General features: G+C 45.7%; 1 protein-coding gene across 1 annotated transcript in view; it reads right to left on the reverse strand.

Annotated features, from left to right (window-relative positions):
• Positions 1-275: 275 nt before the first annotated feature.
• Positions 276-12477, reverse strand: part of bloc1s1 (biogenesis of lysosomal organelles complex-1, subunit 1) — a 98347-nt gene continuing 86145 nt past the window's right edge. The window contains exon 4 of the mRNA XM_043681790.1: positions 276-699. Within this exon, the coding sequence (XP_043537725.1) occupies positions 592-699 (108 nt within the window). The 3' untranslated portion in view covers positions 276-591. The remainder of the gene's footprint in view (positions 700-12477) is intronic.

A 12477-nucleotide genomic window follows, 5' to 3' on the forward strand; every position in this document is an offset into this window, starting at 1 on the left:
GACATCATCGCAGACAATAGACTGCAGGAAGGAAACGTAACAATGTCCTCGGGCTGGACAAATAAATACAAGGGGACCAAATACAGCAACGTGCGATGTGAACTGTTTGGCACAGAGGACAGAGCTTGTGGGGAAATCTGATCAAAATGCAATTAGTTTGGTTTCAACCGGGCAGTAGTCCACTGAGTATTTCTACCAAGAATTCTCTCTGGTGTCCTTTTAAAAGAAAATTTGCCAATAACAACCAAAGACTCAAACAAATTATTTTAGCAGTGGAAAATGAAATGGCTTGTATATATTTTATTCCAGACTTTTGGCATTTATACATAATCGTTCCTAGATAGTTGCACTCTGGGAAAACAAGTAAACGCATAAAGTCTTGGATAACTGTGTTCAAGCTTTGGATATTGTAATTAACAGTCAGTGCAGTGGGTGGAGAAGAGTCCCCAACGAGAAGGGCACTGCAGGATTAGTGCAACCATCCTGTTGGAAGGCCCTGCTTTACAGATTGTTTAAGAATGTCAGCTTTAAATTGTGAAGACGCTTCTCTTCCTCTCAAAATGCCCGTTTTTCAGTTTCACATTCGAGGCTTCATGTTGCAGGTTGCAGCTGTCCTTTATAGACATATTCTAGGGCAGTGGCAATCGTTCTCATGTCCATCTCAATGCTTCTTGCCCAATTCTCGACGTCACCAATTTCCTGCAGAGAAAACAAACAGAGTCAGCAAGGCAAGAACAACACCCGCTTGCTGCTTATCGATATAGCTATCCTCTCTGGCCCTCTAAAATGACCCATGGGGGCACTGCCAGTTTTTAGGCACTGCCCTCAGATGCCAGTCTTCCAGTAAAAAAATGGAATGAACTTGCAACACCTTTCAGATTTTCAGGATGTCTCAAAATACTTAAGTGTTCAATGAATGACTTTGGCAGCAAATGCAGTTCACAGTGAGTTCCAACAGTATATCTGTTTCGGTGATGTTGACTGAAGGATAAAATGAGAGCCAGGACAGCTCTTCTTCAAGAAATCGGCATGAGATCTTTTGTATCTACTCTTGGTTTAACATCTCACACAAAAGCCAGAGCCTTTGACAGTGCAACTATCCCTTCATACCACTGTCATGTATTAATCAGCGCTATTGCATGTGCTCAAGACCCTGGAGGGGTCTTGTATTCACAACCTTCTGACTCAGAGGCAAAGATTATATGATAAGATATGTGCTAATAGGAGGCATCATACGAACTGTAATCCTGTCCTTACATTCAAACTTCCCAGCAGTGGTTATTTGATACTGAGCAAGAGGAGGGACCCAGACAGCTTGCTTGCTCTCCAGCTGATTGGAGCATCAACAATGAATGCCAGGAAATCAAACCTGGGAGATACCATTTTGCCTGGCAGGTAGGACATCTGTTCACTCGGCCAGCAGGGAGCTTCCTCTACAATAACTGGAAAAACAAAACAGCTGTCTGATCCAAGCACTTCATGTTGGTATTGATCCACCCCTCCATCAGTAAGTCACAAAATCCCAACAGTGCCATTCGGTTGAGGCCATTCAGCCCATTGAGTCTGCATCACCACTCAAAAGGGCATCCCACTCTATCCCCGTAACCCCACATTTACCGTTGGTAACCCAGGCAACCTGCACACAATGGGGCAATTTAGCATGGCCAATCCACCTAACCTGCACCTCTTTTGGATTGTGGGAGGAATCCCCATGCAGACACAGGGAGAACATGCAACTCCATACAGACAGTCACCCGAGGCTGGAATCGAACCCAGGTACCTAGCACTGTGAGGAAGCAGTGCTAACCACTGGGCTACCCTAATCCCATGATCCTACCCTGCTCCCATTTCCCTCTATTCTGTTTTCTTTCAACTACCTCTCCAACCTATTCTTCAAGCTTTGAAAAGAAAATGAACACGTTTAGACAGGTTATGACACACCTTTGGACCAGGTGGGACTTGAATCTGAACCTTCTGACCCAGAGGTAGTCACACTACCACTATGCCAGAAGAGCCCTAAAGCCTACTGCACTGGGTATTTCCAGACAGTCTCCCATCCAAGTACTCACCAGGGCAGAGTCTACTCTTGCATCTGAGACCAGGTAGGATTGGGCTCTTTCAGACATTGGCCAACTTCTCCTGAAAACATTCGCACGGTCTTCTGACCCTGCTCTGAATCACAAACTCCAGTCTTGCATTCCACAGTTTCACAACCTTTCTGTGTAATATGGCTCTGCTTGCTCTTCATCCTAAATAGCTGACATTTAATCTTGTGTTTCCTGAGTCCTGGCCCTGCACCTACTGGAAACAACTGGGTGGGGGGGGGGGTTGGGTTAACCCTCCAAAATAGGTAAGCACAAATAGTAAAATGTCTAATGTAACGCCAACCTCTGACAGATTCCTATCCCACTTCTGGTTTTACTGTCGGGCAGAATTGGCTGGGAGGGAAATACAATGAGCATACAGCGCTCAGCAAGTTGGTCAGTCACTTTTCAGAAGGCTGCATACATCCATTTGAACTACAATCAGCCTTCGGAAACCTGGCTCCTAAAGGAAGGTGAGAAGGGCATCCATAATGGGAGTGCTTGTGGGCCAGGAGGTACCACAGCATTTCCACTGACCCAACAAACTAATTCTTAATCCCATGATTTCTTCCTGCAATCAGAGATCGCCCAGTCACTCTTCGCCATGTCTGTGATCACCATCCACCCCTCCCTTCAGCTCAACCCTGAACACTCGCCCGGCACCATCAGGAAACTGGTTTCTGGACTGCACTCTCTAACAAGAGAGGCTGCCAAACCTATCAATCAGCCTGAAGTCCGGCTAGGGAGCCTAGGAAAGGAACTGAAACGTGCCCTGGAACTAAAACTCCAGGCATTTGGGAAAAAAAAACATATTTCGGGCTTTTCCAACCAGAACTCGGGCAGCACTGCAGTTCAGTGGTTAGCACTGCTGCCTCACCATGCCCGGGACCCGGGTTTGATTCCAGCCTCGGGAGACTATCTGTCTGTGTGGAGTTTGTACACTCTCCCCGTGTCTGGGTGGGTTTCCTCTGGGTGCTCAGGCTTCCTCCCACAGTCCAGAGATGTGCAGGTTAGGGTGAATTGGCCGTGGGAAATTGCCCCAGAGAGATGCCGGTCAGGTGGATTGGCCATGGGAAATTCAGGGATGGGGTGGGTCTGGGTGGGATGCTCTAAGGACCAGTATTGACTTGATGGGCCAAATGGCCTGCTTCCATGCCAAAACCATGTCAAAGTACATACTTGGGCCAGCCTGTGCTATCCCATCACACCAAATCACCCTGCAATCTCCTCAGATATTGAGTGTTGACCCACTTCCTCATGTCTTCCTTTGTATTTACACCTGCTTAAATCAGACAACATGCTTGTGAATTTACACTGCACCTTCTGAGTGAACAGCTCAAAACTGTACATCAACTGCAAATGGTTCATGGTGCAGGGGAGATTGTTCTCATTGAGTTATGTGGTTTCCACCGCTCACCCCCTGTGGCAGACCAAGCAGACGGGTTGGAAAGGCTCAGCAGATGAGTTCTGAGTAGGGCTCACCGGATGCAAATCGGTAACTCCACAGATGTTGCCAGACCTGCTGAGCTTTATCAGTAACTTCTGTTTAGATTAGATTAGATTCCCTACAATGTGGAAACAGGCCCTTCAGCCCAATAAGTCCACACCGACCCTCCAAAGAGTAACCCACCCAGCCCCATTTCCCTCTGACTAATGCACCTAACACGACGGGCAATTTAGAATGGCCAATCTACCTGACCTGCACATCTTTGGACTGTGGGAGGAAACCGAAGCACCCGGAGGAAACCCACGCAGACGCGGGGAGAATGTGCAAACTCCACACAGACCGTCACCCGAGGTTGGGATCGAACCTTATGTTTCTGATTTACAGCACCTTTCTGTTTTTAAAACAGACGGTTGGTGATCTGCCTGTTTAGGAGAGTGAGCACCGCCGCATGATTTTCTGCCCTCTTACGTGGGAATGCCTGGAATGGATTCAGTAGATAATAAGATTGGGATTATGCAAACTGGACCGAGTGAGGCGTGCATCTGCATCCCAGCAGTCACTTGCACTACACCTTGCTGCTTGACATGACATGCCACATCTCTATCCATGTTAACTGGCTCACTGCCATAGAGGCAGTACAAAATATTAAAGGCAAGATGGGTAACAGTCAGTCATTTTAAGGCATTACAGTTGAACTTGACAATAACAGGAAACTGGTGATCTGGTTCCTTGAATTCCATTTATATTGTGGAGGGGTGTGTTTCAATGCAAACTGAAGAAATTTCAACAGAAAGCAATGAAAACTCCATTGGATAGGGCGTGTCAGATTTTGCACTATTTTTATCTGGTCATCACATTATGCAGCTGTGAAGCTGTTAGCCAGTATGAGAAACCTTTTTTAAAATTTGCAGCTCACCTTATTCGTGAATGTAATATTTCATACTCTCTTTATTGGTGCAACGGAAGGACAATGTTTGTGCGAGCTTGTGTACATGGACATGACTGTGCCTCATGGTGACCTGCCGCACAACTACATAGCTGACAAACATTGCCATCCAGGCTTTCCCACAGAATGGGTGGTTGGATGATATAGGGGAGGGCTTTCTGCCTTTTCAATATTGGGCTTAGACCAGATGACCGGGGGGGGGAGTGGTGCAGATTTCAAAGTCTGACATTAAAATAGAAAATGCTGTGATACTCAGCAGGTCAAACAGCATCTGTGGAGGGAGAAGCAACATTCATGAAAGACCCCTCTTTCATGAAAATGTTTGCCACAGGCCTGAAGTGTTAACTTAAGTTTTTCTCTTCACAGATGCTGTTAGGCCTTTTAAGCGGTTCCCTTATTTACAATTTCCATCATTCTGACTATTTTATTTCAGAAAGTCTGAGAATGCATCAGAAGCAAGAGTCCTCCGTCTAACCTGTGGAACATGATTCAATCAGGATCAGAGGCCCCTCCCCCGCCAAAAAATGCCATGCTTGATTTAAAGTAAGCAAAGGGGGGGGGGGTCGGGGTCTTCCAAATGTGGGAACCTCCCTTACATTGGAAAACTGCGGCCTTCATGACATCAGCATTGGAATGCCAGTTTGACATCTGGATTTGGGAGGTCCTCAAAAGGCCAATCCCAACAGCAGAACCACAGAGTGGCTGGAAAAGGCAAAGGTTAAGCTCTGGAAAAATCCTTGCAGGCCAGGAGGAGCAGAATGTCTTCCCACTCCAAACCCAGCAAGGAATTCTTGGGTCTTCCCAATCTTACATCAGGCCTTTCTCTCCCAGTACTGACAGTGACTTCCAAATCCCCAGTCCAAGACCAATTTTAGTAACTATTCATTTGGGCACCCAGCTGGGTCTGTCACACTGTAGGGGTAGAAGTAGGTCACTCAAGCCATCGAGTCTAATCATCTGTCTCAAATGCACGAGCCCTTACTCTGAGATGATGCCCTCTGGTCCTAGACTCTCCCACAAGGGGAGACAACCCCTCCCCATCTCCCCTGTCAAAATTCACATCATCTAGCATTCTGTAAATGAGAGCTGGGGTCAAAATTTCCTCGATCTTCTGCTGAATCTCCTCTGGGGTCTTCACTACCTCCAACACACCGTAACCAACCTCCAGTTAAAATTCAGATAGCAGTGGATTCAAACCCATGTCTAGGACTTGAGCACAGAACCTTGGCCAGTGTTGCTAAAACAAGTTAGTAGATGGCATTGAGAGAAATAAAATCACATTCATCTCCTGCTTCCGCCCCCTGCCCCCAGCTTGTATTGTTCTAGAAATGAGAATTAACCAATCATAAAATGAACTCCCAGCACTGAGTTTTGACATCTCTGACCAGCTGTGCTATGAAGTAACTCAAGAAGGAAAGTGCCATAATCCCAGAGGACCCACAGAACCAGTCTCTCTCTCGGATGAGAGAGTTATCCTCGCAATGCTCCTATTTAAGTACATTTTCCGGAGCATTAGCCATGAAAGTGGATGCAGATTTAGCAACAAGCAGCAACACAGTAATCAAGTGCCCAGGATTTCTGTCATAGGCTTTCATACTTACACATGTCGTCATTAATTACATACTGAATGTTATCTACTTTATTGCTTTCATTGGCATCTGGGGTTGCATTCACCATCAAGTGTTAAAATGGGGTCGTATTAGAAAACAGTTCGGGAAATGCTGATCTAGGCTGACACTTTGTTGGACTGAGTGAGTGCTGCACTGTTGGAGGTGTCATTTTTCAGATGGGATGTTAAACGGAAACCAAATTGGTCTTTAAAAAGATGTCAGTGTACTAATGGAGGAGCAGTGGGGAGTTCATGCAGTTTCCTGGCTAACACTTGTGCCTCATCAACACCACCAAAAGTCGATTAACTGGTTACTTATCTCTTTGCAGGACCATGCTGTGTGCAGATTTGTGCCATGTTGACATATTTAACAGTAACTGCTTTTCAAAGGTTAATTAAAATCGACAGCTAAATATTTTTGATCATGAATGTCCTACGTTAAGTTGCAACTTCCCTATTTTCATGCACTGAGGCTTTAAGGCCCAGTTGTAAAGATACCCCCAGTAACATCATTTGGGAATAAATCATATTGCAGATTTAGACAGACACACGAACAGGCAGATAATAGAGGGGTGCGGACGACGTGTAGGCAGATGGAAGTGATTTAGAATGGCATCATGTTTAGCGCAGATATGGTGGGGCTGAAGGGCCTCTTCCTGTGCTGGTCTGTGTCCTATTGCTTGTGGAAGGACTGGATTACAGCTTCAGGAAAGGGGTGACAGGCTGAGTTTTAGCAATTTATTCTTGCATTTCCTGGGCGTGCAAGGTTTTGTTTTTTTCTTTGCAAACCAGCTGGAGAAACAGAATTGAGAATTTGCAGCCAGCAGCAGAGCTATGGAGCATGAAACACAGGTATACATCAAGTCAAAACATGCGACTGCATCAGCATCACCCTTCCACATTAGACTGTGACTAAAGTAACAGCTGCCTTTCTGAACGCACCTTTCCATGAGAACGGCAATTCTTCTGGCCTGGTGAATCAAGTTAAAACTGGATTTGCCAGGGTCATGCTCAGATTGATTTGATTTTTCTCTCCAAGCCAGCAGATGGTGCTCAGTGCAGCATTAATCCAGTGTTGCTAACCAAACAGGCTTGATCGTTTCTCCATCTATTTTTCTGCCCTTCCCCTTTGACACAATGACTTACCCATGCTGATGTTTTGTTCAAGTGTACCGAGCCCCGTGACGTAGGGTCATCGATCCTCCCAGAGTGTTGCACACATTCTTAGACACCAATTGATGTTGGAGGCCATTCAGCCCATTGAGGTAAAAACAATGACTGCAGATGCTGGAAACCAGATTCTGGATCAGTGGTGCTGGAAGAGCACAGCAATTCAGGCAGCATCCGAGGAGCTTCGAAATCGACATTACGGACAAAAGCCCTTCATCAGGAATCATGAAGGGCCTGAAGGGCTTTTGCCCGAAATGTCGATTTCGAAGCTCCTCGGATGCTGCCTGAATTGCTGTGCTCTTCCAGCACCACTGATCCAGAATTCAGCCCATTGAGTCTGCTCCACCGTTCAATGAGATTACGTCTGATCTGATAATCTTCCAACTCCATTTTCCTGCCTTTTCCACATTTCCACTTCCCTTACTGATTAAAAATCTCTCAGCCTCAGCTGCAGTGAAGAATTCCATAGATCCATTATCCGCAGAGATGAGAAATGTCTCATATCTCTGTCTTAAATGTACAACCCTTGACTCTGAACGTATGGCTATTCTTTGTGTGTGAGCCAATGGACTGTCTTACCATGGGGCTCATCCCAACATGCCAGAGCTTCTTCACCTCCACTGCTCAGGGCTACACAATGCCCCACATTTGATATTTTACCTCCAATTTTGGAGAACATTTTATTCACATTCAGTGACTGTACATAATGCAAAAAAGAAATCATCAGAAGGGCTTGATAGACAGGATCATTATATTCCTGGGATTTCTCCCCAAATCCCAGATTTCCGATCTTCAAGACAGACCAGATGATAATTTGCATTGCTTTAGCACCTCATGGAACCCATCGCAGATCGTGCTGCTTCTAGGCAGCCTCCAGGAACTGCCTCATTTTCAACTGGCCTGGCATGTTCTGCTGTGGCTGCAGGCACTGCCAGTGGACGCTCCTGGTAGGTAACATCAGCTTTGGCCAGCACACAGCTGCTCCCTCCACTGAGGGCACCTGCTAGGACACTCCCCATCACGTGGCTGACTGCTGAGCCCACTGCCGCTCCCACAGCCGTGCTCACCATCTGTGCTATCCAACCCAGCTGCCAGAACTACAGTGGGTGGGGGCAATGGCTGTTGGTGGAGGGTGAGCAAGGCACAGGAAGGGGCTGAGCTGCTCCCTTGGCTCTGGCTTCCTCTGGGCCATCATGAGACAGGGAGCAGGAGCAGGAATGGGCTCCAGCCAAATGGAATGAACTCATTGCCAAAACCTGGGATTGAACCAGGGACCTTTAGATCTTTAATCTAACACATCCCCAGGTGAGGGCAGTGGCTAGGAGGATGTTTCCTGGCTGGACAGCCTACAGCTAGGGTTTACAGTCTCAGAATAAGGCTCTGGCCATTTCGATCTGAGAAGTGGATATATTTCTTTCCACAAAAGGGTGTGAATCTTCAGAATTCTCGACCCAGGAGCACTGTGGCTGCTTTGTTGAGGAGTTTATTCAAAAGGCAGAGATCAATAGATTTTTGCGTACTAAGGGAATCGAGTGATATGGGGCTAGTGCGAGAGGCTAGACTGAATAATGGAGTGTGGATGAGGAGCCCCAGGACCTACAGATAGGGTTAGAGGAGAGAAACATGGTAAAGGCCAAAACAAAAAGCTCTTTACATGAATGGACACAATATTCATCACAAGCTGGATGAATTGATGGCACACATACAAGTAAATGGGGAGAATCTAATAGCCGCTACATAGATTTAGGTCTAAATTTAACGTTCCTGATGTGGGCCCCATAGTCAGAGTCATAGAGATGTACAGCATGGAAACAGACCCTTCGGTCCAACCCGTCCATGCCGACCAGATATCCTAACCCAATCTAGTCCCACCTGCCAGCACCCGGCCCATATCCCTCCAAACCCTTCCTATTCACATAGCAATCCAGATGCCGCTTAAATGTTATAATTGTACCAGCCTACACCACTTCCTCTGGCAGCTCATTCCACCCTCTGCGTGAAAAAGTTGCCCCTTAGGTCTCTTTTATATCTTTCCCCTCTCACCCTAAACCTATGCCCTCTAGTTCTGGACTCCCCCACCCCAGGGAAAAGGCTTTGTCTATTGATCCTATCCATGCCCCTCATAATTTTATAAACCTCTATAAGGTCACCCCTCAGCCTCCGATGCTCCAGGGAAAACAGCCCCAGCCTATTCAGCCTCTCCCGATAGCTCAAACCCGCCAACCCTGGCAACATCCTTGAAAATCTTTTCTGAACCCTTTCAAGTTTCACAACATCTTTCCGATAGGAAGGAGACCAGAATTGCATGCAATATTCCAACAGTGGCCTAACCAATGTCCTGTACAGCCACAACATGACCTCCCAACTCTTGTACTCAATACTCTGACCAATAAAGGAAAGCATACCAAACGCCTTCTTCACTGTCCTATCTACCTGCGACTCCACTTTCAAGGAGTTATGAAACTGCACTCCAAGGTCTCTTTGTTCAGCAACACTCCCCAGGACCTCACCATTAAGTGTATAAGTCCTGCTAAGATTTGCTTTTGGAGAACAGGTGAGAAACACACATTGCTTCGGTGAGGGAGGTTCAACTGAATTAAGTTCCTCTCCAGTAATTAACTGGTCAGCATCAGGCTTTTCCCAGGGTTTAGGACCCCAGCAACAGAAATCCTGCCCGCTGAGAGTTACCAGGCAGAGGCCAACAGCTCTCTGTTGTTGGCAGTCACTAAGAGCATGGCTGTTGCTGTATATACAGTGACGCTTTCACCAGAGATCATTGTGGGACCCATGGAAGAAGCAGATGGAGTGCCCTGGGATCACTGCCTTGGGAGGGTTGTTTTTAATGCAAGAGCCAAGGGCTGTCTCTTAGAAGCCATCCACCTTGCTGATGCTGTATCCTTCGATAAGGTACTTAAGGGCTTTTGAAAGAAGGATTCCCAATTTACAAGGTTTATTGGGAGACCTTCAGGAGAAACAGGAATTCTCGGCAAGTCCAGGAGAATCTCTGGGCCACATCTAAATTATTTCAGTTAATCTAGAGCTCCTACATAATAGGGTGGCACAGTGACTCAGTGGTTAGCCTGCTGCCGCACAACACTAGGTACTTGGTTTCAATTCCAGCCTCGGGCGACTGTTTGTGGGGAGTTTGCACATTCTCCCCACGTTTGCGTGAGAGTTTCCTCTGGGTGCTCTGGTTCCCTCCCAAAATCCAAAGATGTATAGGTTAACGTGAATGAGCCATGGGAAATGCAGAGTTACAGGGATAGGGTAGGGGATTAGGTCTGGGTGGGTCACTCTTCAGAGGGTCGGTGTGGACTTGTTGGGCCAAATGGCCTGTTTCCACACTGCAGGGATCCTATGATTCTATAGTTATCAATGTAAAAATACACATTAAGTAATAGAAACGTAACGCAGGGGATATACATATTAATGTTTATACTTTGTTCACAGCATAAATCACTTAAATAATAATGCAACTTTGCTTTCAATAAAACTTACTGGCAGAGAGCCTTCTCACTTGCACCCTTAACTGACCACATGGAGGTATTGAAGGAGAAACTGACGTGAAATTGAATCTCAACTGTTGATATTTCTTGTGGCCATTCGATTGAACAAGTATATTTACACTGAGGTTAATAAATGTAAAAACTGTAATAACTGGAGAGAATAATACAGTAGACTTTGCAATACTTGGAGGTATACACTTTTTGCCAGTTTATCCAGAGTGCTGGTTCACAAAGTGCCAGTTAAAACAAAGCTTGCTGTATAAGGGAGTCACAAGGACAAACAGAAAAGTCCAGCTGAGGCCAAAATCAGATCAGCCTTGACTGGATTGAGTGGCAGAACAGGTTTGACGGGCTATATGGCCAACTCCTGCTCCCATTTCTACAGTTTCATGTTCTTAATCCTGTTCCGGTTTCTTATATTCTTATGAGCTGTTAGGGAAAGCCTCAAATAAAGGTTTCTAAACCTTATAACAAAGATTACACTTGGAAAGCTGAAAATGCAAAGTCCTTTGAGTCTTTACAAATTGGGGAAAACAGCAAATTGCAAAATAACCGTGAGGGAGGGGCCTGGTAAGTTTTGAAGTAATGACTGTTAGAAAATACAAAGAAAACAAACACTGCAACAGTTTTCCAACTTCATAATACCAGGAATCTTTAGCAGTTCAACGTAACGCAGAAATACAGTTATCTATCAACATTGCTACCTTCCAGTGTTTTCCTAAAATGATAAACGAAGTCATATATTTTCATGTGCCCTCGTGTTATTTTCTTAAGGAAATGATTAACAAATAATATAGAGAACAGTTTACAATCTGCAAGAACCTCCATTAACATTAAACAATGACTTCCAAGCCTGTTCACAGATATGCATTAGTCTGGTGGCTGATAAGTTATTGAAGCCACATTGCCCTGAATAATCTTATTTATTAAAGTCGCTGTGATTGGCAGAGTGGAAATCTTGTAGTTACTTCATCGCCAGAGTTAGAACAGCAGGTTGGAAAAAGGAAGTTATCAAAGTAAATATCTAAACCCCCAAAATGAGCCACATTTTCCACAAAAGTAGCAGCTCTCCTGAATGCAATCGCTACAAGAGACAGGCAGCTTCAAATTCTCAACGCAAAAGGTAAAGGCCGCTTGAGTAGCAGCTGGAGAGTTGAAAATAATTAGAGCATCAATAGTTAACTAGGTCTCTTAAGAGATTAAGCAGCTTCACAGCCACAGGTGTGGGCTCTCAATTGAAGGCAAACAGCATACTCTGGTCGTTCCAAGGGGGTGTAATGAATGAGTTCCGAAATGGACAAAATGCACTAGAGGGTGGTACAGGGTGATGTTGAAACACGTCATCAGATGAATTCGCACATGACATTAAACTAAAAAGATGGCGGTCTTCCTCCCCAAGCAAAAACCCCATGCGCAAGACGAGTCTGTCATTTGAGATGTTCAACCGTGCTTTGATTGTGTCAATTTGCAGAAGCCTATCTGAAGTCATCGTCATAGAGATGTACAACACGGAAATAGACCCCTCGGTCCAACTCTTCCATGCCGACTAGATATCCTAAATTAATCGAGTCCCATCTGCCAGCACTTGGCCCATATCCCTCTCAACCCTTCCTATTCATGTCCCCATCCAGGTGCCTTTTAAATGTTGTCATTGTACCAGCCTCCACCACTTCCTCTGGCAGCTCATTCCTTACACACACCACCCTCTGTGTGAA

The sequence above is a fragment of the Chiloscyllium plagiosum genome, chromosome 43 (genome assembly GCF_004010195.1).
Source record: "Chiloscyllium plagiosum isolate BGI_BamShark_2017 chromosome 43, ASM401019v2, whole genome shotgun sequence".
NCBI classification, from domain to species: Eukaryota; Metazoa; Chordata; class Chondrichthyes; order Orectolobiformes; family Hemiscylliidae; genus Chiloscyllium; species Chiloscyllium plagiosum.